This window comes from Vanacampus margaritifer, chromosome 11, assembly GCF_051991255.1.
Source record: "Vanacampus margaritifer isolate UIUO_Vmar chromosome 11, RoL_Vmar_1.0, whole genome shotgun sequence".
In the NCBI taxonomy this organism is placed as follows: Eukaryota; Metazoa; Chordata; class Actinopteri; order Syngnathiformes; family Syngnathidae; genus Vanacampus; species Vanacampus margaritifer.
Genome location: NC_135442.1, coordinates 5,367,040 through 5,393,904, shown reverse-complemented (window position 1 = coordinate 5,393,904; position 26,865 = coordinate 5,367,040). Strand labels below are relative to the sequence as shown.

The 26,865-nt window shown below is 37.7% G+C and overlaps 3 protein-coding genes across 8 annotated transcripts in view; all 3 read right to left on the bottom strand.

Annotated features, from left to right (window-relative positions):
• The window catches only part of tanc1b (tetratricopeptide repeat, ankyrin repeat and coiled-coil containing 1b), a 98,514-nt gene extending 88,162 nt beyond the window's left edge, over nt 1-10,352 (bottom strand). For both annotated transcript variants that reach the window (XM_077580141.1, XM_077580142.1), the window contains exon 1: nt 10,205-10,352. The gene's annotated coding sequence lies outside the window, so the exon portion shown is untranslated. The remainder of the gene's footprint in view (nt 1-10,204) is intronic.
• Nucleotides 10,353-11,487: 1,135 nt separating this feature from the next.
• Nucleotides 11,488-13,436, bottom strand: dap1b (death associated protein 1b). Its single transcript, XM_077580256.1, has 4 exons — nt 13,267-13,436; nt 12,261-12,360; nt 11,985-12,048; nt 11,488-11,806 (listed from the first exon to the last, which is right to left on the bottom strand). The coding sequence occupies exons 1-4, from the start codon at nt 13,331-13,333 to the stop codon at nt 11,690-11,692; spliced, it is 348 nt and encodes a 115-aa protein (XP_077436382.1). The 5' UTR covers nt 13,334-13,436; the 3' UTR covers nt 11,488-11,689.
• A 974-nt stretch (nt 13,437-14,410) lies between these two features.
• LOC144060748 (plakophilin-4-like) overlaps nt 14,411-26,865 on the bottom strand; it is an 81,211-nt gene continuing 68,756 nt past the window's right edge. For all 5 annotated transcript variants that reach the window (XM_077580552.1, XM_077580553.1, XM_077580551.1 and 2 more), the window contains 10 exons: nt 25,948-26,065; nt 24,134-24,328; nt 22,829-23,002; nt 22,563-22,713; nt 21,114-21,306; nt 20,950-21,034; nt 19,686-19,803; nt 19,466-19,591; nt 17,711-17,775; nt 14,411-16,425 (listed from right to left, as the gene is read on the bottom strand). In XM_077580552.1, the coding sequence (XP_077436678.1) occupies nt 16,180-16,425; nt 17,711-17,775; nt 19,466-19,591; nt 19,686-19,803; nt 20,950-21,034; nt 21,114-21,306; nt 22,563-22,713; nt 22,829-23,002; nt 24,134-24,328; nt 25,948-26,065 (1,471 nt within the window). In that variant the 3' untranslated portion in view covers nt 14,411-16,179. The remainder of the gene's footprint in view (nt 16,426-17,710; nt 17,776-19,465; nt 19,592-19,685; nt 19,804-20,949; nt 21,035-21,113; nt 21,307-22,562; nt 22,714-22,828; nt 23,003-24,133; nt 24,329-25,947; nt 26,066-26,865) is intronic.

Here is a 26,865-nt window from a genome sequence, read left to right as displayed (position 1 = left end):
TCTAAAATCATCAAATTCTAATAGCTAGTTCTAATAGCTTTCTTTGAAAGTTGAATAGAATCATTTGTCCTGTAAACGACAATAATTCTTGAACAAAATGATGAAAATGGATTCAGCTCTTACAGGCCATCTTTTTTTCTCATAAAAAGATTTCTCAAAAGTTTTTGCTTCCAGGTTTGGTTGTGCCCATAAGCAGAACACTTCAGACGGGTTGATTTGCGAGGCACCGTGAAGGGAGCTTGGCCGGGTATTTTCCTCTGAGATGATACACCAAAGACATAAAGCTAAAATGGTATTTGAATGTGGCTTTGTGCAAGTGTAAGTGTGCAAATGACTTGAGATTTCTCCAACAAGCGTTAAGCAAGTAAAACTGAGCGTAAAACTGCCTTTAGTCCGTGTTCTGTCCTAAAAGTCATTTCCAAACCAAATAAAAACTCAAACGAAAATCCCGCTGCTTAAATTAATAATAGAACTTTTATCTGTAATTACAGGTTCTATGCCCAAGTTTGCTGGCACAGTGAGGATGCTGGACCGTCACGCTAAGGTCTACAGCGAGGTCAGCACTGGAGCGGATCAGATGCTCGCGCCGTCACGCCGACCGCTACTAGCTAAGCCTGTGGGAAGCGCAGCCGTTCTTTGATGATCTATTCACAGAGTGCCGGAAAAAGGCCGGCCCTGGCTTGTGTGCTGCGGTTGGGCGTAAACAATGGCCCGTTAACTGCCGCTGGCATTAATGGAGGAAACGGAGGGCGCAGGTATGAAGGACAGCTCCGTCTTCATGTCGGCCATTGTAAGCAAATGTTACTATTCACGCTGGCGTGAAAGGAAGGGGAAGAACAAAGGGCAGACATTTTTATGTCACGGGTCTCCCGGTCTGGCTCAAGTGCATCCTTCCTAGCCCCGCCTTCCTGCTTCCTCCAAATAGCTCAGCTCTCTAATGACTGAAGAATGTTTTGCTTGCTACTAAGGCGGAACATTTTGGAAAAAGAATAGAATTGTTTGTTGGTGTTTTTCTTTATATTGCGATTGCAATTTAATACCCAAAATTTTTGGGATTTTTTTTTTCTATGCAGCCCCACTAGTCTAAATATGTTTCTCTGTTTAACTCATTCACTGCCATTGACGGTTATAGACGTCAAATATTCATTTTAACTATATCTATTAGTTTAACATTTTTTTCCATTTTTGTTAAGAGTATGAAAACCTAGAATTTTTTATTGTACATTTAGAACAGCTATAAAATGTGTGATTAATCGTGAGTTAACTATTGAAGTCATGAGATTAATTACAATTAAAAATTGTAATCGCCTGACGTGATTAAAGAAAAGAAAAGATTATTAAAAAATTAGGAGTTAACTCACGAACAAACAAAAAATTGTACATTTAGAACAGATATAAAAAATTCTATTAATCGTGAGTTAACTATTGAAGTCATACAATTAATTACAATTTTTTTTTTAATTATCGCCTGACACGATTTAAAAAAGAAAAGATAAATAAAAATTAGGGGCGTCAGATGATTAAAATTTTTAATCGTAATTAATCGCATGACTTCACTAGTTAACTCACGATAAATTGCAAATTTTATATCTGTTCTAAATGTACAATAAAAAAAATCTAGGTTTTCATACTCATGTTTAAAAAAGTGGAAAAAAATGTTAAACTAATAGAAATAGTTCAAATTATTTTTTGACGTCTATAGCCGTCAATGGCAGTGAATGAGTTAATATTGAGAAGGTGGAATATACTGAGCTCTCCTGGAAAAAAAAAAAAAAAAAAAAGAGAAGGTGGAATATGAGTTGAGCAGCAAAATCCAGTTTTTATCCATCTCAGGGGGCGGCCATTTTGCCCACTTGCTGTCGACTGAAGATGACATCAACGTTGCACAGGTCTCAAGTAACAACCAATCACAGCGCAGCTTCAGAAGACAGATGAGCTGTGATTGGTCGTTGCCTGAGCCCAGAGCAACTGTGATGTCATCGTCAGTTGACAGCAAGCGGCAAAATGGCCTCCCCCTGAGATGGATAAAAATGGCTGCATTTTGTTTCATAACTCATATTACGCAAATGTAATATTAATCAGAATGTCATGTTTAGATTAGTGAGGTCACATATAACATATTATTGTCAAGAAATGTTTAAGGTTGACTGTCTTCCACTTTAAGAAACAAAAGTAACCACTTAAGTCATCACATTCTGGCTTGAGGAGATTTGCACTAGGATGTGGAAAAAACAGAGTGCTTGTACACCAGCAACAAGACAAAAGTACACAAAATATGCCGACCAATGAGGCGCTACGCCGGCATCATGTGGTCTACGTCGTTAGATACAAGCGCTACACTCTTTGACAAACCCCCACCACGACACATTCCACAAAAAAATGGCAAGTGTCTGCAACAACATACACTACAAATATTGACATGCCACACACACACAAAAAACTGTATTTAGCCACAATTCCAAAGCTGTATATATATATATATATATATGTATAATGTAAAACCCTAGTTTGAAACCGTAACGCTAATTTGAAACCCTAGTTTGAAGCCCTAACCCTAATGTAAAACCCCTTGTTTGTAACCCTAACCCTTATTTGAAACCCTAGTTTGAAACCCTAACCCTAATGTTAAACCCTAGTTTGAAACCCTAACCCTAATTTGAAACCCTAGTTTGAAAACCTAACCCTAATATAAAACCCTAGTTTGAAACCCTAACCCTAATGTAAAACCCTAGTTTGAAACCGTAACCCTAATTTGAAACCCTAGTTTGAAGACCTAACCCTAATGTAAAACCCCTTGTTTGTAACCCTAACCCTTTTTTGAAACCCTAGTTTGAAACCCTAACCCTAATATAAAACCCTAGTTTGAAACCCTAACCCTAATGATAAACCCTAGTTTGATACCCTAACCCTAATTTGAAACCCTAGTTTGAAACCCTAACCCTAATTTGAACACCCTGTTTGAAACCCTAACCCTAATGTAAAACACTAGTTTGAAACCCTAACCCTAATTTGAAACCGTAGTTTGAAACCCTAACCCTAATGCAAAACCCTAGTTTGAATCCCTAACCCTAATGTAAAACCCTAGTTTGAAACCGTAACCCTAATTTGAAACCCTAGTTTGAAGACCTAACCCTAATGTAAAACCCCTTGTTTGTAACCCTAACCCTTTTTTGAAACCCTAGTTTGAAACCCTAACCCTAATATAAAACCCTAGTTTGAAACCCTAACCCTAATGATAAACCCTAGTTTGATACCCTAGCCCTAATTTGAAACCCTAGTTTGAAACCCTAACCCTAATTTGAACACCCTGTTTGAAACCCTAACCCTAATGTAAAACACTAGTTTGAAACCCTAACCCTAATTTGAAACCGTAGTTTGAAACCCTAACCCTAATGCAAAACCCTAGTTTGAATCCCTAACCCTAATGTAAAACCCTAGTTCGAAACCCTAACCCTAATTTGAAACCCTAGTTTGAAACCCTAACCCTAATTTGAAACCCTAGTTTGAAACCCCAACCCTAATGTAAAACCCTAGTTTGTAACCCTAACCCTAATGTAAAACCCTAGTTTGAAACCCTAACCTTAACCCTGCTGAACTAGTTTGATAAATAGTATAATCACTTTTTTTTTTGTTTTACGTCATACTTGAAAAACACTATTTTCCCAGAATTCCAAATCTTAGGGCATATAAAACTGAACAAAAATATGAATGTAACACTATTTTTTTTTTGCTAGTGTTTTCCAGAAGCTGAACTCAAAGCCTTTTTTTCTCTCAAATATTGTCTAAATCTACATTAGTGAACACTTCTCCTTCATCAACCTCAAAATGCTGACCGCACTGCATGATTATTGCACAGGTGTGCCTTTGGTTGCTCACAAAAAAAGGCCACTCTAAAAATGTGTTGTTCGGCAAAGGAGAAGTGCTCACTAATATAGATTTATTCAGAATTGTGAACAATACTTGAGAGAAGTGGCCATTTTGTGTACATTGAAAAATATATATTCACTTTAGGAAAAACAAAAGTGATGCATTTATATTCTTCTCTCCAAATCAGATTGAATTACACTGTTTGCACAATTTCTCGTGAGATCCGCCTCTGCAGGTGCATTCAAAGTGGTAGCCGTCGGCCAAACCACGTGGTTCATTACTGCGGTTTGATCCAGTCATTAGTATAGTATGGGAAAGCGAATTGCGCTTCCCGTCCTTGATAGTTTGCGACATGATTGATGTGTCAATTCATGGCTTGTCAGTGACGACAGTGTGTGAAAGGCAATTTATTTCGGTCCCATGACGGTTATCCTCCAAAGTGTCAAGGCATGTTTTACAGCGTTTTTCACTCAGTACTTACAGTTACAGCTCAGGCTGCTTAAAGTGACTAAACCTGAAATTAAAACAGACAAGGCAAGACATTGTACATGTTTTTTTCCCCACATGAAAATCATATTTCATGCGGAAATCCAAACGAAGACAGCCATGGGCAATAACGTACATGAAGTGGGCTTGACGAATCTTTGTATATTTATGGATTATGTGAGCTAGCAAGGCAGTCCCCCCCCCCCCCCACCCCATCTCAAATTACTCAGAACTCATCCTGCAACTCTTCAGAAATGGTCACGCTCATGGGAATCTCGCTTATTAAGTGCTGCCATCCCCAGTAATTGTCTCGCTGTCCCTCTATTAACAACCCACGGAGCTATTTATGTGCTAATGAATACCGGGAGTCCAAATATATATATAAAAAAAAAACTAATGGGAAGCTGCTTTCTGGACTCAGCTCAATGTTTACCTCCTGGGAAGTCTCGTATTTGATGGAGAGTGAAATATTAACAAGTTGCTTTTAGAAGTTACAGAAAGTTTCTCCAGAGGTGAAAGAGAAAAAAAATTGTCCTCACATGCTTGGAATTGCCAGTCAAACGCAACAAAGATATGACAACAGGATATTATGAAATACATTTGCTTTTCAAATTGACTACATTTACTTAACCAATGGTGGAAAATCGATGAGTTGTTTATATTGGAGCTCAATTTGACCTCAGCTGATTCACAATTCCACGTCATAACCAACACAACTATTGTTGATCAATTAATTATTCACTAATTTTCTTTCTTTTTTTCTGGAGAGCTCAGTATCGTTCATTCGGTAATTTTACAGATTTGACATGTCATCTTTTATTGTTATTAATACTAATTATTCACAAATTTTCTGAAAGGTATCAATTTACTATTAAGCTCATCCCAACACATAATCCGCCCAATCATTTTCTACAGTGCTTGTCCTCAACTAGGGTCACGGCACGGGTGAGCCGGACGATATTCCAACGCTGAACCTCAGAACTGTACGGCAGACGTGCTAACCATTAGCCTAGCATGCCGACCCCTAAATTACGTCTTATCCGCTGCATTCACTTGCCTATAAATAACAACGGAAAAAATTGTTGTTTGAGTGGTTTAAAAAGTGAGAGCAAGCGTCCCAACGTCTGACCTTACAGACTCAACATTCCCGAGTATTGTTCTACGGCTTCTTCTTTTTTGTCCTCCCGCCACAAATATGCGCACGCTCGGGATTGTCACATTGACAATCAATAATTCCACGTCATAACCAACACAACTATTGTTGATCAATTAATTATTCACAAATTTTCTGAAAGGTATCAATTTACTATTATGCTCAGCCGGACGATATTCGAACGCTGAACCTCAGAACTGTACGGCAGACGTGCTAACCATTAGCCTAGCATGCCGACCCCTAAATTACGTCTTATCCGCTGCATTCACTTGCCTATAAATAACAACGGAAAAAATTGTGTTTGAGTGGTTTAAAAAGTGAGAGCAAGCGTCCCAACGTCTGACCTTACAGACTCAACATTCCCGAGTATTGTTCCACGGCTTCTTCTTTTTTGTCCTCCCGCCACAAATATGCGCACGCTCGGGATTGTCACATTGACAATCAATAATTCCACGTCATAACCAACACAACTATTGTTGATCAATTAATTATTCACTAATTTTCTGAAAGGTATCAATTTACTATTATGCTCAGCCGGACGATATTCGAACGCTGAACCTCAGAACTGTACGGCAGACGTGCTAACCATTAGCCTAGCATGCCGACCCCTAAATTACGTCTTATCCGCTGCATTCACTTGCCTATAAATAACAACGGAAAAAATTGTTGTTTGAGTGGTTTAAAAAGTGAGAGCAAGTGTCCCAACGTCTGACCTTACAGACTCAACATTCCCGAGTATTGTTCCACGGCTTCTTCTTTTTTGTCCTCCCGCCACAAATATGCGCACGCTCGGGATTGTCACATTGACAATCAATAATTCCACGTCATAACCAACACAACTATTGTTGATCAATTAATTATTCACAAATTTTCTGAAAGGTATCAATTTACTATTATGCTCAGCCGGACGATATTCGAACGCTGAACCTCAGAACTGTACGGCATACGTGCTAACCATTAGCCTAGCATGCCGACCCCTCGTTACACATCTTATCCGCTGCATTCACTTGTCTATAAATAACAACAGAAAAAAATAAGTGTTCGAGTGGTTTAAAAAGTGCGAAAGTGAGAGCAAGCGTCCCAACGTCTGACCCTACAGACTCAACATTCCCGAGTATTGTTCTACGGCTTCTTCTTTTTTGTCCTCCCGCCACAAATATGCGCACGCTGGGGCTATGCAATTTCACACTGTGCCGCTCCATTCCTCCGCACGGTGTTTGCATCGACCGCGTCGCACACTCGTGCTGATCGCAGAAGGAACGTCACTCTACGTCTTGTGAGGCTTTGGTAATAAGGTCATTGAAACAGACCAACGTGGATATGATAGGGAGGTCAGAAGAGTGCAGTGAACTGTGTTTTGGTGGGGAAATTACTCGCAGGCAAGACCGGTTTATTGAATAAATGAAGTTGAGTTATGAAGTTAAGTCATACATTTTCTTTGCAATATTATGTTCTTTATGTTCCACTAGTCTAAGCACAGTATTCGTAATAATGTTGTGTTTGTAGAATATGAATTAAGCAGCAAGATCCACCTGTTTTTACCCATCTCAGGCGGCGGCCATTTTGTCACTGACTGAAAATGATGTCACAGTCGAGATTTCTCCCAGTTTTTCATATAAATTTTATATTGAATGTTGATCACTCTTTTTTGAATGACTTTTATTATTTTATTTATTTTCCCCTGCAATTTTTATTTTAATGGCCACCAATTCTACACAGATTTTCACTATTCTCAGACCGGACCAGCACAGTCAGTCTACTGTATACGTTACCACCACAGACTTTGGCATTTCTAGTTTCCAGTCAGTCGTTTTATTCTGTAGTATTTAGTACTTAACACACAGAACATCCATGTTCCAAATGATTTAATCCACCAGACTCTACATTCTTCTTCGCCTCTGATTTCTTCTTGGTCTCTTATGTGTTATCCTTTTGTGCATTTTTGGCATTACCATTGTAAAAAATAATAATAATAAAAAATTAAAAATTAAAAAGAGAAAGACTCCTAAATGCTAAATCTTATCTGTATGCTTCCAACTAGGTGGGAACAGTTCTGGGAAGTTATTTTTTTCTGTTTTAGCGTGACTGTGCTCCGGGGCACAAAACAGGGTCCAAAAGGCATTTTTCTCAACCTCATCAAACACCTTTTGGGATGAACCAAAACTGCGATTGTGACCTCAGCTCTGACGCACGTTCTTCTGGATGAATGGACAAAAAAAATCCCAGACACACTTGAAATTCTCTGAAAATCTTCCCAGAATAACTTGAAACTGCTTTTAGTTGCCAATGGGGGGGATTATGAATTATAAGTGTTCTGTTGCCTTGCTCAAAGGCACAGCAAACAGCAGGACTTGGTACCTCTCCGGCAATCAATTTCCACATCGGTTCATCCAAGTCCATACAGGCCCGATCTGGGTTGAATCCAGCAAATTGAATCCAAGTGCAGCTTTGCAAACCTCACAGGTGTTCACAGCAGTTTAGTTTGAGGGGTTCGAAGGCACCTGTACTTCTTTTCCTCTTATTCCGAGTCCCGACTCTGTCTCGGGGGTGCTTTCAAAAATGTAAAGCAGAAACAGCTGCCGCGCAGAAGAACTTCCAATCTCAAACAATCACATGCTTTACATACTAACAAGTGCTTCAGCCACAGCCATACCTAAATTATTACCTCCGACTTCAATCTTTATTTGCGTATAAATTCTACGATTTGAACACAAAGAACGGTGTCACGGTTAATGTTATACAAAACGCCTCTCCAGAGGAATGGCTGCGACTTAAATATGTTTGTGAGTGCAAATAGGCCACTTTGACTTTGGGTACACCCTGGACTGGTCGACATCGTATCAACAAAGGAAACCAAGGAAGAACGCCTAAAATAAGTAACACTTAAAAGACTTTAGCGTAGCCCACCAGGCATCCTCCAATTGTTTATGAAACTGTAAACTGGATGTTCCATTAAGGACGCTAAATGAATCATGTTTTAATAATACACTCAGTGGGATTCAGTGCAATATCCCATCAGCCATGGCGGGGATTTGCCTACTGCATTGCCTCTTCCGGTTTTCTGTATTCCAAGAATGATTTAAAAATAACAGGGTTGAAATTAAATTTAAAAACACACTCATGACAAAATGTGCATCGGAGGTGCAGTTATTATTGTCGTCCATCCTCACAATCTACTGTGGTATTTGTGACCTTTGGTGTGTATGGCTTTTAAAAAGGTGGGACCTGGCCTGGTGAGTGACGTGGGTGTCAGGAAATAACAGTGTAGAGTTGGCTGCTGTGTACATATAAAAATGATAACTACAATAAGACACTTCCCAAGAATAAGTATGCACTTTGATAATCAATAAAATAGCTTGAAACTATTTAGGGATAACCCACCTACTCTTTAAAACCACCCTTTCTTGTGGGAACCTCCCCCCCCCCCCCCATCCTCTTCATCATCCTGACCATCATGAAGAGCTCAGTATGTGCTTGTCAATCAGGCCACTTGCTCCAACTAGGTCCTTTTCCTCAGTCATAACAATGCCACCCTGGTGCCAGCTTCTGCTATGAGCCAACTGGCCCGGGGACCATGGGAACCAGGCTATGTGCAGCCTGGAAGGCAGTCAGTCTCTCCTGGTGCTTCTCCCTAATACACCACATCTTTGTGGTAAGTGAAGAAGCATCAGGCGGGCATTACAGTGCGCTATAATGATTCCTTCATCAGTGTAAAATTGCCCCGAAATGGTGCTGTTGGAAACATAATAGTGAGTCTCTCCACGTCAACTGGGAGCCAGTCTGACGCTCAGTGGAAATTCAACACGGTTTGTAATAGTTTTAAGACCAATATGTGGGTTAGATTGTGGTTTATAATCACTGGGTGGCATTTAACATCCAAATACACAGTTATTTAAGGAGTGCAAAGGCAGTACTGTATTTAAAAAAAGTTCTTTTGTGGATTAGTGAACAACAGATTCATGTGCTGTACATACTGAACGTGTCTACAGTATCATAATTCATTATTATATGATTACTTCTACAACATTTCTGAAACATTCTAAATTCTGTTTATTCACCATACCTGCCCTAGAAAGTGATTTTTCACATACATTTATATCTTAGCACTTCGGCTGGCATACATTGAAAATGTGTCATATGTTTTAATAAGTAACAAACTCTGTTTTATATCAGGTGTCTGTTCTCATTATTTGGTAATATTAGCATAATTAGTACTGCAGTACGGTAAATTGGGACCTGTAATACGTGTGTCGTTTAATATTACAACACACATACACAAGGATAAACTATTTGGTAAAACAAATAACGAGGACGTAAAATCAACTTGTAAAGCTAGTTTAGCATGCTAACGTTAGCTTCCTTCACTTTGACCTGCGTGTTGCGTTCACGGAGACGCCACCTGACCGAAAAGTTGCAACCAACATTTCGCTAAGCTAGAGGGGGTCATTGTCAAGCTGTAAATGATGACACGTTTGTCAAAGACTGTTTTAAAAGCCCTGTGTTAAGTTTGAGGACTAGTTTTGTTTTGTTTTTTTAAAGAAAGAGGGGCAAAAAAGTTGAGACGTTCAGCCCACAAGTCGCTGTCAGTCCCCGGTAGATGTGACGGCAGCTCCGCCGGGCATTCCCCAACATTTCCCCCCCGGTACCGACTCGCTACTTTTACATTTATGTCCCAATTACAAACATTTAATATCTTACCTGACAAATGTCACTGGAGTAGATTCCTTCTTTAAGAAAAAAAAAAGAAAGAAAAAGAAACGTCCCCAGTACTTGAGAGTAACTCCACACACAAAAACTCTGCTCCCACTTGATCCAGCAACAAGGTAGACTGCCGACGGTGGACTCCTCCTCCTTCCCAGCATGAGGTCATCTGTGCGGGAGGCTCATAGTCGAAGGGCCGGCGGGCTGCCCCGGCTCATCCTCCAGCCTCCTCCCCTTATTGCTGCTTGAACGACTCAAGACAGAAGTTGATGCTGCACCTTTATTAGGATTCATTCATTTAGGACGATGTCTCGAGGTTACGAACGACACGCGATGAATTTTATTTATTTTTTTTTTTTCATGATACAATGCTGTGACTATGATTTTACTACTGCCTTATCTCTGGCTTGATATGAATAACGAACATATTTAGATTACGTCGTCACTGTCATAAAACTGCGTTGTAAACGGAGCAGACTTGGTACGAACAAGTGATTCTAATTCATTCATTTCTCATTCTGGCTGATTTAGACTGTACTGTACATTAATTCACAGCGACATCTTGTGGCGAAACTGTTTTGTGCTACTTTTTTTTTTTAACTGAGTTTTATCATGTATTTTCCATATCTAGTATATATTTCCAATATTTTCTTTAGTGACCCAAATATACAGTTCTGAAAAAGTCCCAAAAATAAAACTGGACCTTTTTAGTATTTTGGTCATTTTTCATTTTCTACAAATACTGTACAAACCCTACTTAATCCGTGTTTTTTTTTTGTTTTTACACCAAGTACCTCAGAAAAAACTGAAATAATTCAGCATATATAATCAGTTAAATGAAAGTGTTGTACATAAAATTAAACATAGGGAATACAGTATAACTTGACATTCACCTGCACTGCACAGTGCTACCCAATACAAGAGCTGGGCTAAAATATATGCCTTTAAAAAGGTGATCGTGATCAATAAATGTATAAATGTAACTAAAGTCAAACGTGTTAATGGAGAACGGGAATTTTTTTTATGTTTTGTGCAAGGCAATACTGCCACCTGGTGGTAATGTATAACTGTTGTGCAGTGTATACTCGTGTATTGAATTTTGCCTTCATTTGTTCAACATTGCTCATAAATGTATTCAGCTGCCACAATCTCTCGTATATGGCAAAAATATTTATGTATTTACAATTACAGGACACAGAACAATTGGCAGTCTGTGGTAAACTGGGCACTTGCGATTTATCGCCACCTAGTGCTCATTTAGAGTTATTGCAAAAACAATCTCAGAATCCAGTTTTTATTATGAAACACACAACATGCCAAGCAGGACAAAGATATTGAAACGGAAAGAAAAAAAAAAAGCTACCTTTGGAACATCAAAACTCTCATGACACACAAAAGCATATTGAACAGCCACTAAACAAGAAAAGTGAGCACACGCAAGATCTTTTAGTATTTAGCCTTCCCACTACAGTACAAAATCCTTCAAAACTTCCTGGGCTGCTGGATGCAGAAGGTCCGAGGCAAGTGGTGCTTCTCCACAGCGGGTCGCAGTCTGCTGTGCCTCACGCTCACGGGCGTCTCGGGAAAGTCATGGCTCAACTGACAAGATATTTAAAAAAAAAAATAATAAAAATAAAATTTTAAAAAAGTAAGACTTCTTCTTGAACCATTTGGCAAGTTAGAATCTCCAGTAAATCAAACATTTATACTTTTTATTTATTTTTTTAAATGTGCACAGAATTAATCCATTTTAGCCACTCATATAATCAGTATTTACCTTGTCAAGAGTTCCTGCCAGAAGAAGACCCACTTGTTGCATCCTGTTGGCACTGGAGACCGGCCTGAGGCAAGAACAGAAAAGAAAAACAACACTCTCACTCACCCCAATTAGGACCATCAGCAGCCGAGAAATCCTCAAAGCTGCCATTCAAAAGGTCAGAAAAGTTCAACAGAATTGGACAATGAAATGAAATGATACAATTAGCTGGCATCTTCAACCAAGTCATTTAAAAAAAATAATAATAATAATTAATTCCTGCGCAAGAATCCCTACCTGGGTTTGTCAGGCCTCTTGGGTTCCTTCTCCAGAGTCCCATGGTTGGTGATGACCTCTTCCAAGCCTTTCTTGGCCACTCGCTTGCCTCCAGCCTTCACTGGTGATAATACACATCAATTCAACACTTTGGCTTTTGAGTTGAGAGCAAAAAAAAAAAAATGTGGCAGCCAACTTCACAACAACCAGCAAGTGGAGAATTCAAATAAAAATGCTTCCATCATTCTCAGTTAAAGTTTAAATAATACATACAGTATTTTCCATATTAGCTGGCTAGCTAAATTACTTACGGTTGGGTTGATAGATGTTAAGTTGCTCTTCTATTCTCAGTCTGTTCCTCTTAAAGTGGCTACTATGCCACCAGGCAGTCTTGCAATTTTCTCTGTACATTTTACACTGGATTTATTAATATCTATAAAAAAAAAAACTTTTCCAGTATATCTGGTCCTGCAAATGCCAAACAAGTTTGTTTCCAGGTCAGTGTTAAAGACTTTTCTGCTACCCGGAAGTATCCTAGCATAGCACCTATTGTTTACAAACATTTATGAAAATAAACCTGTACCGCACTGTACTTTTGTTTATGATGACGTCACACCTTTTGCAGCAACTTGTTGCCAGGCAGACTTCACGAAAGTATAAGCCATCCCACCCACGCAAAAAAAAAAAAAAACATTCCTCCGAAAACACATGAATTCGGTCATCGCTATTGCTTTGCATCAAATATAAATACAAACAAATTAGTCTTAGTGAACGGACACACAGCAAAAACTGTTAACATTCACAGATGCAACAAATAGGAGAACTTGAATTTCAGAAAGAAAGAGGGGGGTGGGGGGGCGGAAGAGTCGATCTGGTACACTAAAAACAAGGACCGATCATAAAAGACGTTCAAGTGCAATTAATTGAACAACTCAAGTTGACTCCATCGAACTGCGTCGAAAGGTGACGAAAACTAACCAAATTCGGAGAAGTAAATTAAAAACAAAAAAAGTATATTTTTACCAACCAGCAGGAGGGTGTCCAGCTTTAAGCAGACGACCGTCTTTTGGGCCACTTTTGCTGCCTTGTACCATCTTTTAATTTTCTTTTTGGTAGAAAACAAGCGGGGGGATAAAATTCTCCTCACATTGCTCGGCTCACACTTTTTATAGGCTCAACTGGAACTGATGTCACGCCCAAAGCCACGCCCTTTCCTTTGCTGCTGCCCTTAAGCGTGACGTCACCTTGTTCGTTCAACAAGTAACACCTGTGCCCCTCAGAAATGTTTGTTTTAATTCCTCATTTTTTATGTGATTAATTTTGATCTTCATGGTGTTTAATTTTATTTTTTATATATTTTTCTTCCAAACATGCCAATCGGATTGATTTGTATTATTCGTCTATGTTCAATAAACGTTTATTAAAAAAAAAAACGGTGGTCTTCTGAATAAATACATTTAAAAAAATAAAATAAAGTGACTTTCCGGTCAGACCCAAATAAATAACAAATTCATTTCATTAAGTACACCGGAGCAAAAAAAAAAAAAAAAAGAAGATAATCTTGTTTCTTTTTTTTTGTACGACAGATGACTTTATGAAAAACATTGATAGACATATTGATCAATTAATAACTCTCGCATCTAAATGGACCATTATCTTTCCAAAGGTGGCTTTGTTTTTTATTAAATAATTTATTAAATATTGTAAAGAAGTCAAACTACATTATTGATACATACTTAATATTCAAAATGTCATCTTTTAATTAATACATTAAGCGCTATTCCTCTTTAATGTGAAACTATTTAGGCTGATACTGTACATAATAAACTTTTCACATTAGTGTTGACCTAATCAATTGTTTCATGTCAGATTTTTTGTCAGTGTTTCATATTTTGTTGCATTTATTTACGCATGTACAGTAATTTTGTTGAAAATAAAAAAAACTTCTAAAATGAATGACATGCATGAATTTTACCCAGTTGATTGTAAAATTATACAACTGCATCTACTGCAATTTTAAACAGATTTTTTTTTTTTTTTTTACAATAAGCAAATGAAAGTGGTCCAAAATGGTTCAGCCAAACCGTATTGTACATTTGTAAAATGGAACAATATACCCAGTGTATTTTCACACTATAATATAGTTGAATAAAAAAAATGGCAACAAGGTGTAAAAAACAAAACAGTCCTTTTATTTTCATATCATGTCTGTAATATGTACGTATGCCACTTTTGTCTCCACGTACTTTCTTCATATTTATATATATATGTATATATATATATATATCTAGAGCTTTAATATGGCACAAGTTCATGATTTGTGTCGCAGTGCAGATGAGTGTAAACCAGGCCACGTATACTGTATTTACAAGAAAACACAACATCATTACAACAGTAAGTACGGCTAGCACGTTCATCCTTTTGTACAATCCCCCCCCCCCCCCCCTCCATGTTGGCTTCGGCACATACGCAAACAATCTCCATCTTGACTTATCCCGCTGATCCTCGCATCACATGACTCACGCCCTTCGCTGCGCTATGACAAGTTGTTAAAAAAGAAAAAATCTAATCTAACATCTAAAACAAAGCAGGACTATCATTCATGTCCAGTTTTGTCCCCCACATGATTTTTTTTTTGTCTCTAAAAAAAACGGGGGTACACGCATACGATATTCGGACGATTTGGGGAAATTTTCCACCCCTCCTAATTAGGCCCGATTGTTGGATGTCTCGAAACACATAAGAATTGTCGATTTTTTTCCCCACTGATTTCTTTCTCGTCACATGTGTTGGTCTCTCACGTTTGAGAAATCATTATGCGTGTACCCCCCTGAACTACTTGAACTAATTCCCTTCTATTGGCACACATTCCATGATTCCCTCAGTTGTCGCTCCCCTACGTTTAATGGGTATAAAAAGTCTACACACCCCTGTTCCATTGCCAGGTTTCTGTGATGTAATAAAATCACACCGGAAATTCTTTTTTTAAGTTTTCCCAACAATAGTATGACCTTGACAACTGGATTAAAAAATAAATGTCACAATTTAAAGTGCCTTAGATTAACCTTGAATAACGATCAGCTGTTTTCATATTCATTTATTATTATTTTTTTTACATTTTTGGATGATTTTCTATATATATTTTTTAACATAAGTAACATTTTTGTTTTAACTCATTTTCACCCAAAAACGTATACAAACGTTCTATTTTAAATATTGCCATAGTCCCATAAACATATCTATATGTTTTTTTTTTAATGCTAGAGCATACAGAAGGCTTTGATGCAGCCATTTGCCTGAAGAGGTCGCTTAAAGCAATGGTAGTTATTACAAAAAACGGCCAGCAGGTGGCAGCAGAATATAAGAGAGCAGCCAGGGCCATGTTACAACAAGCTCTTTTTCCCAGTGTTTTCAACAGATTTGTGAATAACGATGAAACTTAGCTATATTCTAATGCTAACTGCTGCAAAACGGAAATAGAAATATACTTTTTTCCCCGATGAAAGAATAGACTCTAATCTTTCTTTTGGTAGGTTCCATGTTTTATAGCAATAGAACACTTGCAAAATCGGTCAAAATCCAGTAAAACAGCCAGGAGCGAAGGGGGTTGCTTCAGTAAAAATGGCTGCGAGTGAATGAGTTTTTTTTTTAAACATTACATGTCATGTCCACAGCCATCTTCTGTTACAAAGGGGTGTGCAGACTTTTGCAACCACATTATATCCCTAGTTTATTTTTTACTTTCCAAAACATGTCATTTTTAGTTTCTTTTGTTAGCTTTTTTTTTTGAATACCACAAAAGACATGTAGCATTTGAACAGGGGTGTGTAGACTTTTTAGATCCGCTGTATAAAAACACACACACATTCACACGTAGTCTTTTTTTTTTTTTTAGTTTTTTTTTTTTTTTAAAGCCAAGTTCATGGTCGATGGTTGAGTTTCAGACCCACGAGTCGGGGGATCCGGGGTACTGCTCGGCCCGGTACGAGGGCCTCCGCGTGCTAGCGTAAATGTCCACGTAGTTGTTGGCGGATTTGAGCGTGTGATGCTGGCCGCCGTAGTCCAGGGCGGGCGCGTACGCCATGATCTCGTCTAGGTAGGCGTCGTCGTAGCCGTGCGGATGCTGCACGTACATCCTGTACGGGTCGTAGGGCCTGCTGCTCGGGTCGCCGGCGTAGTATAAAGGCTGAGAGAGAGAAAAAACACCCACACCGACGGTTCTACAATCAATCAAGACACCACCTCGGGGGAAACATGGATTTGGATTTTCACACACTTTTATGATGTATGCCTAACAGGCCTCGAGAGAAATAAAAGTCGATAACCTCACATTTCAATTCACTTGATGATTGATGAATTGATTGCATCTTTCGCTGACTTTGAAAATGATAAATGAAATCAAAGAGAATGTCACTGAGAAGGCAAACCTCCAATGTGGAACAATCCTCATTTAGATCAGCGCACATTTCTTTACCTTCATATACTTCATAAAATATTTTTATTTTTTGTCTTCTATAAAATTGTAATTTTAGGAGAATAAAATCCTACTTTTATAAGACTAAATGTTGGAATTTAGAAAAATATTAGGCGTTAGGAGGTTTTTTATTTTATTTTTTTTATGAGTCATATTTGTATTTGTAAGTAGTAATTTTACTGGAGTGAAGTTAGAACATTAAAAAAAATATATAATATATATATTATATATATATATATATATATATATATATATATATATATATATACACACACACACCCATATATAAAATTAATATTATAGGTGAAAAAAAATCTAAGTAGTAACATTTATTTTATTTTATATTACAACCTACTGTATAATAGGAGGAAGATATTTAACTACAGTAAGATAATGATTTTTTTTGGTAGTATTAGGATTTATTTATTTTTGTTGAAATATTAGGGCAAAAAAAGAAAATATTACAATTAAAATGTTGTAAATTTAGGAAGAAAGAATTTCACTATTATACTATTTTTTTAATGCAGGAAAAAAGTTGTAGTAAAAGATTTAAAAAAATATATATATATATTACAGGTATTGTAATAAAAAGAGGAAATTGTAAATATTACCAACAAGTCATATCAATATGCAGAAGGGGATAAATATTATAAAATGTCCTAAAATACAAAAATGCATATATTAACTGAAAAAAAGTTGTATTTTGGATACAATTTTTTTTAATATGGCAAGAAAAAAGTTGTAATATTGGAAGAATTTTTTTTATATTAATAGAAAAATGTCATAATTATTGAAGGAAAAAAGTACATTTGCAAGAAACAAAATCAATAATATAAAGAAGAATAAAATAATTAGTTCAAGAAAGATGTCAAAATGTTCAGACAAAAAAAAAATCGAATATTCAAAGATAGAAGCAAAAATGTTACAGAGGCAAGAATATGACATACCCGAGTTGGCCATTGTCGAGAAAATAACGTATCGCGTGTATTGCTCTCACCTGTGTTCTTCTGGGCTCCTCCCGCGTGGGCGACGAGTAGTAATACGGAGAAGGCTTTACAGACCCTGCAATCAAAGTACAAAACTTTTCAACAATTTCATAAATGCGGAAACAGAACGCCCGTCTGTCCCCGCGGAGGGGAAATCATAGCGCCGGGCTGCTGCTTTGCACTTGTTTACACAGCCCACGGGGATCGGGATTTACGCTGGCACGCCGTCCAACCGCTGGAATCCACAGACTCCCATTTCCACTACTGCTCTCTCTCTCTCTCTCTCTTTTTTGTTGTTGTTGTTTACTTTGCCCTCCCACTCTCCTGTCAGCTAGTGTGGGTTGGCAAGAGCTCTTGTCTGGCGTACCCACTCAGCCCCCCCCCCCCCCAATAATAACACCATTGTGCGGTCCGGTACAGACTAGCGGGTCCACTTTAGTGCTGCGCGGCTCTCAAGTGCTGCATGCTCAAATGTCAGCGAGCCAGATGTGGAGCAAGCGCAAAGGAGCTAAAGGGGAATAAATCCATAAAAGCAGCCATTTTGGAACAAGTACTAGAAAAAAAAACAGTTTTATACTTATTAAGAATTTTAAAATGCACACACACACTCGCATGCACGCACACATGCACATACACATATTCACCCACATACAAAAAAAAAATATATATATACAAAAAAAAAATATATATATATATATTAACTCTTTGACTGCCAAAAACGTTATATAACGTTTAGTAAAATCATATGGAGGAGTGCCAAAGACGTTAAAAGATGTTTTTTTTAAAACAGAGGTGAAACTAACCATTTTCTATTGTTGATTACTGAAAAACGGAATAAGGTAGAAACAAACTTTTTTTTCTGATGAAAGAAGAGAGTCCAATATTTCATTTGGTAGTATGTGTGTTTCCATAGTCCAAACACATAATTTTCTGTGGACCTTGAAAGATCAGTCAAAAATGCTTAAATCGGCTGGCACCCACGGCATCCCTTTTCTGAAAACGTCTGGCAGTCAAAGAGTTAAAAAAAAAGGTATGATGCAATGATGCAATGATGATGACATGTCAAATCGGTAAAATTACCGAATGAACAATACTGAGCTCTCCAGAACAAAAAAATAATAATAATTTAAAATGCGTTGCTGCCATTTTGCTGACTCTTGGTGCCAATGAGCCGCATTGAGAAGCTTCAATTCAAAGAAAAGCAGTGCTTTGCTGCCATCTTGTGGACACGAAGTGAGGAGCTTCATTTTGACAAAAGTCATGGTAATGTGGCAGTGAAGGGGCGTCATCTAGATAAAGTAGTGCTTTGCCGCCATCTTGACAATTCTCGGTGCCAAGGAACTATCCTGAAGTAAGTTGAGTAGTTTCATTGAGACCCCCCCAAAATGTTTTACTTTGCCGCCATTTTGTGAATTCTTGTAGCCAAAAAACTATGTTGAAGTGAGTTGAGGATCTTCATTTAGATATTTGTCAACATTTGGTGGATTATTTGTGCCAAGAAACTACACAAAAGTAAAGGTGAGGAGCTTCCCAGACAAAAGTAGTGCTTTCGCACCATCTTGTGGCATCTTTGTGCCAATGAACTATGTTGAAGTGAGTTGAGGAGCTTCATTTTGACAAAAAAAATGGTGCTTTTGCCGCCATCTTGTGGAATCTTTTTAAGTATATTACTTTCACTTTTGCCATAGGATGGCCAACTCCTGTCAAACCCATAAAAAAAAACCGCTCCAAAAAATCGAACAAAACATAGCTATGGTGTACAGTACCTGTATACTGATTTTTGTAAATACTGTTGTCCACTTGGTAGTTATAAAACTGCATAGCTGACTGCGCTCTCTGATAATCTCTCAGCGTGTGATCGCGAATGGCAGGAGACGACATGGCACTGGCAGCTACAAGAAGAAGAAGAGACAATGGGTGAGGGAGGGCTGGGCGGGGGGGCAACGTTTCACTCTTGGGGCCTGCGCCAAAAGCAAGGCAGTCTACCAGGGTGGCTGAGGGGCGACATCTGAATACTGCTGGTGGGGAGGGCGGGCTGCGACTTGAACCTGTCCCGCTCAAGTGTGGAAACCGGCGTGAGGAAATGGTTTTGGGTCCAGCCGTCCTGTAATGGAGGACATTTTATGTCATGTACATGCTCGGACGGATGGATGGATGTTGTTGTTTTTTTTACATTCCATTTCATATTACTAATGTATTTTTGGGGATTAAAGATTTAATAAAAATCTTTCATCTATTCGGTTTGTCACATTACGTCAGGGGTCTGCAAAACCTGTCCCTCTCTTGTGTATCCCTCTCTAATAAAATGTAGAAATTATTATTGTTTTACACCTATTTACATAAAAAAAAGTTAATTAATTAATGATTTTGATTTAAAAAAAAAAAGATTAATTAATTACTAAAAATGTCAAAGTCCAAATTTGTAAGTTGTCAGAAAATGAGAGATGAAAGGTAGATAAAAAACATTTTTTTAAATTGCCTAAAAATGTCTAAAAGGTGACCTTAAAATCTTCAGAAAAGAAGAAAAAAGCAGAAAATTACCATAAAATGTCCATGAAATTGCCCAAAATGTCAGACAATTGAATAAAAAGGCAGAAAAGAAAATGTTGAAAAAGTAATCATAAAATGTCCAAAAACAAAAGAAGAAATCCCCCAAAGTACCATAAAATATCCACAAAATTGCCCCTCACCCCCCCAAAAAGTCAGAAAAATCTTGTAAAAACGGCAGGAAAGAACATTTTAAGAAATTAACCATAAAATGTCCAAAAACAAAATAAATCCCAAACTTTACTATAAAATGCCCACAAAATTGCCAAAAATGTCTGAAAGTTTGATGCAAAAAAAGTCTGAAAAAGTAAAAAAAAAAAAATGCCACAAAATGTCCAAAAAAGGAATAAGAGAGGCAGAAAATTACCATAATATGTCAATAAAAGTGGCAAAAATGTGCAGAAACTGTAAAAAAAAAATACAAATTAAAAAATGAAGTGTGAAAAAATGACCCCCCCAAAAAAGGAAGCTAAAAGGTAGAATCATTTTTTTTTGTTATGGTGCAGCTCTAATTAGCTCTTGGGCCCTCGCTACACACTAACACACTGTTTCCTTCATGAAGATCTTCAAATGTTTAGCAGCTCCAGACGGACTTTTTTGTTATTTATTTGGCCTAAATTGGCTCTTTTGACAGGAAAGGTTGCTGACCCCTGCATTAATAAGTGAACTACACAGAAGTAAGATGAATGAATCAGGTTCTTACTTTCTTATAGATGGCGCGTAAATCTCTGTACTGCCACAGCGTGTTCAGCACCTGAGCGGACGCCTTGACCACTTTCAGAGAAAACCTGTTAAAAATCGGAAGTCCCGCACCGTTGTCATCAAATCCGGCCCAATACAATCCGGCGTTGGCATTGGCCGGCGTACCTGTCCCCTCTGCCCTTGGTGATGTTGACCAGCTTCTCGATGCCGCCCGTGTCCGCCAGGGCTTTGGCGTTCTCCATGTTCCTGCTGGTGACCTCGTGCAGGGTGCAGCAGATGGCCGCCACCGTCTCGTCCGACAGCAAGGTGGTGTTTCCTCCGGGGAGGCGGTTGACCAGGTCCCTCATGGCGTATTTCCCTGAGAGGGAGGAAGGGGGGATATGGAGCTAATACGTTGCGACAGGGGCCTTATGCTCGGGATGGTGTGGGGGGGTTATGAGTGCGGGTGCGAGGATGTTCGCTTATGTCACTTCGTGTATGTCGTAGTGAATTCAGCAAAGTTGATCATGCACTTTTATTGTGACATGTAATGTATGTAAAAGGTTAATTTGGACATGCAGGTTTTTGTTTTTTACTTAATTTGGTATTGATACATGTGTCACTTGGTTGTTTTGTTTTGTATTCCTATTTATTTTTATTTTTTTTTAATTGGTGGAAAAATTGATGATTTTGGCGTTTGGTGTCATGACAAGGATTTAAAAAAATAATAATAATCCCCCAGGTTAACGTTTACAGCTGTGATTCTCAAAGTATGCGGGCTCCCTCTAGTGGTACATGAACATTGAATTAAATAGTCAAATTTTTTTTTAATCCGGTGGTATATACATACAGTGCCTTTGCATGCACAGTTTAGATGTATTTGACGTTAAAGTAAAATACATTTGCATTTAATATTTTACACATTTATGTAGGAAGTATTTTTATTTACCTTTTAGTAGGGCTAGGCGATGATGGGAAAAATAATTACAAGTATTTTGATAGATTTTGAAATAGACTTGACTGTATAAACAAAATTATTTATTTAAAAACTTGATATTTATGTAACTACCAAAAGTCAACTTTAAATATAACCTAAAAGAACAGCCAGATTTGTTTTTCATAACAAATAAAATAATAATACACAAAATTAATACAAATTGAATTTTTTTTTTTTAAATACCTGCTGTGTGCGCCTTGGCCTCTTAGGGGCAGTGTGCTGCCATGCATTCATGGAGATACACACTTACATTAAGATAGGTAGAGTAGAAGAAGAAAGTTGCAATTAAACTTCATTAAATCGCTCGTTTTCACAGATTTATGCCTGGTTGACAATATTATTTGTTATTTGTTACTCCAGCGTTTGAGAGTAAATACTCACTATTTGAAGGTAAATCCCTCCGTAGCGATGAATGCTAATTTTTGCAAGCTCATCAATGGGGTTTTACATCGACGGCTAGCAATAAACTAGCAATGTTTTAAAAACAAAGTATGCTGTTAAATATACAATGTGTGTAACTCCGCCTCCCCCCCAATTATAGTGTTTCTATGATTGAGAGAAGCCAAAATCAAAATGTAATTTTGATTAATTGCCCAGTATCAAATGTCCATGTGTGTCTGATATCGTGAGCCCCTTACCTATGAGTTCTTTATTCCGGACATCGAGTGCCATGTTTCTCAGCGCGGTGGCAACCGAACACACCACCCGGTCGTTGTCCATTCGAAGCAGTTCCACGAGGATGGGCAAGCCTTTCTCCTTACGTACTGCGGCGCGGATGTACGCCGCAAACTGTTCAGAACACACCAGAAGAGTGGCGAGAAGAATTCAAGATTTGGCGACGTTCTGATATGGAACTAAACGTGTATTCTGGTAAGTGTCCAGCGTATCAACGCCAACAATCTACCTTCCAGTTGCCCGCCGACAGATTCTGAAGTGACCCGGCGGCGCCCTCTAGAGTGGAAGGATTGGAGCTCTCGGCGAGTAGTGTCAAATACGGCTTCACCACCGCGGGGTGCCAAAGCATCTCAGCGCCCGTGGGTGGCTTGGAGAAGCCTGGGATGGGTCCCACGCCGTCCCACTGAGGATACAAATGCAGCGGTTAGTCGGAAGGTGACAGCAAGTAACTCACAAAATTTAGAAGATTTTCAGGCCTCGTTTTTCATAAATTTTTAGACTTTCTTCCTTTTACAATTCTGACATATTCAGCTATTTTATTGACATGTAGTAATTGTCTGATTCTCTTCTTCCTTTTTTAGGACATTTAATGGCTATTTTTTGACTTTTTATATCATTTTTCTGACATTTTTGGCAATTTTGAGGACATTTTATGCTTAATTTTTAGAAATTATCTTTCCTGCCTTTTTTGGGCAATTTTATGGATATTTTATGGTAATTTGGGGGGTTTATTGTTTTGTTTTTAGGCATTTGATGGTAACTTTTTTTAACATTTTCTGTCCGCCTTTATTATTCAGTTATCTAACATTTTTTGGGCAATTTCTTGGATATTTTATAGTAGTTTTCTGCTTTACCTCTTCCTTTTTGGACATTTTAACTCATTCACTGCCATTGACGGCTATAGACGTCAAAAATTCATTTGAACTATTTTTATTAGTTTAGTCCCCCCCCCCACACTTTTGTTCAGAGTAGGACAACCTAGAAAGAAAAAAAATAATTAAAAAATTGTAATCGCCTGACAATTGTTAAATGTAATTAATTGCTTGACTTCAATAGTTGACTCACGATTAATCACAAATTTTACATCTGTTCTAAATGTACAATAACAAAAATTCCAGGTTTCTTGTAAAAAAAAAGTGGGAAAAAAATGTTAAACTAATAAAAATAGTTAAAATAAATTTTTTACGTCTATAGCCGTCAATGGCAGTGAATGAGTTTGACTTTTTAGACCTTTTTAGGTTACTTTTAAAACTTTTTCATCTACCTTTCATCTCTTTTTTTTCTTCTTTTTTTTAATTGAAATCATATGTATTTGTAAATATGTAAACAATATGTAAATAATATGCAAATATATGCAAAACAATATGAATTTCTCTATATATATTTTTTAGAAATCAACAGCGGGGGACCCACAGGAGAGGAACTAAAGAGCCGCATGTGGCTCCAGAGCCGCAAGTTGCAGACCCCCGGGACTAGTCTATATTCAAGATAATCATAACAGTAACATTCTCGTCTTCCGTCCTGCCCTACTCACAGTGTCTTCCTGCGAGTTCTTTCTCTTCTTCTTCTTCTTCTTCCTCCCCCAGCAGCTGGAGCTGATGTCTTTGCTGGGCGACTCGCTGCCCAGAATGGCGTCCGTCTCCTGCGCGCCCGTCAGGCGCGACGGGGGCAGCTCCAGCTCCAGACGGTAGGACAGGTTCCTTAGCGTGCAAATGCAGTTCTCCACTATCTGTTGCGGACGGCGCACGGGAGACAAGACAGCGGCTGAGCAAATTCATTCCGCACACATAGACGTTAACGAAAGAATTGTAGCAAAAAAAACATTTGGGGAAATTAGGAGCTGTTTAGCTAACGGTATGGTCAGGCAATTAACTCATTCACTGCCATTGACGGCTATAAACGTCAAAAATTCATTTGAACTATTTCTATTAGTTTAACATTTTTTTCCACTTTTTAAAACAAGAGTATGAAAACCTAGATTTTTTTTATTGTGCATTTAGAACAGATATAAAATTTGCAATTTATCGTGAGTTAACTAGTGAAGTCATGCGATTAATTACGATTAAAAATTTTAATCGTCTGACGCCCCTAATTTTTATTTATCTTTTCTTTTTTTAAACCGTGTCAGGCGATAATTAAAAAAAAAAATTGTAATTAATTGTATGACTTCAATAGTTAACTCACGATTAATATTTTTTATCTGTTCTAAATGTACAATTTTTTGTTTGTTCGTGAGTTAACTCCTAATTTTTTAATAATCTTTTCTTTTCTTTAATCACGTCAGGCGATTACAATTTTTAATTGTAATTAATCGCATGACTTCAATAGTTAACTCACGATTAATCACACATTTTATAGCTGTTCTAAATGTACAATAAAAAATTCTAGGTTTTCATACTCTTAACAAAAATGGAAAAAAATGTTAAACTAATAGATACAGTTAAAATGAATATTTGACGTCTATAACCGTCAATGGCAGTGAATGAGTTAAACAGAGAAACATATTTAGACTAGTGGGGCTGCATAGAAAAAAAAATCCAAAAAATGTTGGGTATTAAATCGCAATCGCAATATAAAGAAAAACACCAACAAACAATTCTATTCTTTTTCCAAAATGTTCCGCCTCAGGAGACAAGACAGCGGCTGAGCAAATTCATTCCGCACACATAGACGTTAACGAAAGAATTGTAGCAAAAAAAACATTTGGGGAAATTAGGAGCTGTTTAGCTAACAGTATGGTCAGGCAATTAACTCATTCACTGCCGTTGACGGCTATAAACGTCAAAAATTCATTTGAACTATTTCTATTAGTTCAACATTTTTTTCCACTTTCTTTTAACAAGAGTATGAAAATGTACATTTAGAACAGATATAAAATGTGTGATTAATTATGAGTTAACTAATGAAGTCATGCGATTAATTACAATAAAAAATATATAATCGTCTGACGAGATGATTATTACAAATTAGGGGCGTCAGACGATTACAATTTTTACTCGTAATTAATCGCATGACTTCACTAGTTAACTCATAATTAATCACAAATTTTATATCTGTTCTAAATGTACAATAAAAAAATATATAGGTTTTCATACTCTTGTTAACAAAAATAGAAAAAAATGCTAAACTAATAGAAATACTTAAAAAAAAAAAAAAGGGAGAACAATGATGATGACATTTCAAATGATCAATACTGAGATCTCCCAGAAAAAAAAAAAAAATACTTAAAATGATTTTTTTGACGTCTATAACTGTCAATGGCAGTGAATGAGTTAAAAGAATCAGGTTATTGGTTTCCCTCTCAGGGGGCCTCTTAACATGCGCAACACGTGCGTGTCTTGTGTGTACCTTGCTGTCAAAGTCTGAAGTGTTGACACAGGCTTTGATGACGTAGAGCAGCGAGTCAACCAAACCCTCACAGGTGCGCATCTGTTTTCGGGCCTCCTCGCCAGCTGAGCTCAAGTTCCTGTTTAAAGAACGCACACACACACACACACACACACACAAACGCATACAAGAGATGAGTATGTGCAAACACACCAAATGACAGACGAGTGTGTGTGTCTGCTCCACTTGTGTAGTCATTCCTGCACACCATCTATTATGGATGAAATGTGTGTGTGGTCTGACTGACTGAAATCATCCCATCTTGTTTGAGTGCACACACACAGACGACAATAGCTGAACAGGAGGAGAGTGAGAAGGCGTTACGTCATCTTCCAGCATGACAATCCACGAAAGCTACTAACACAAAACATGGATTGTATATAGAATTACATTGGTGCCTTGCGATGCAAGTTAATTTGCTCGGCGACCATGCTTGCAACTCAAAACATTCAGATTGCAATTCTTTCTCCACTGAATTGAAGTGCCACATTATTTATTATTAACATTTTCTTGTTTTGTACCATAAAAATAATAATCGTGATTTCAATTATTACCAAATTAATTGTGAAGAATACACAACATTGTAATAATATACAATTCTATGTACAGAAGCAAAACAGTTTTTCCACATTTTTCGCTTTAATTCAATACACGCTGTGCTTCCTCTGGTGTTCACACATTGGCCACCTGGGGGCAGTATAATACAGACACATGAATATGAGCACTGTGCATGGAGCCAGTAAAAACTGATGTTAGTTGTTCTCGTCTGTGAGTATTGTTATATTTTCTGTCTAAAGCCTGCACATAAATACAAATCAAACATAAGACTATTTAAACATACACGTTTTAATATCTAATGTTCAAACATCAATTGCCGAA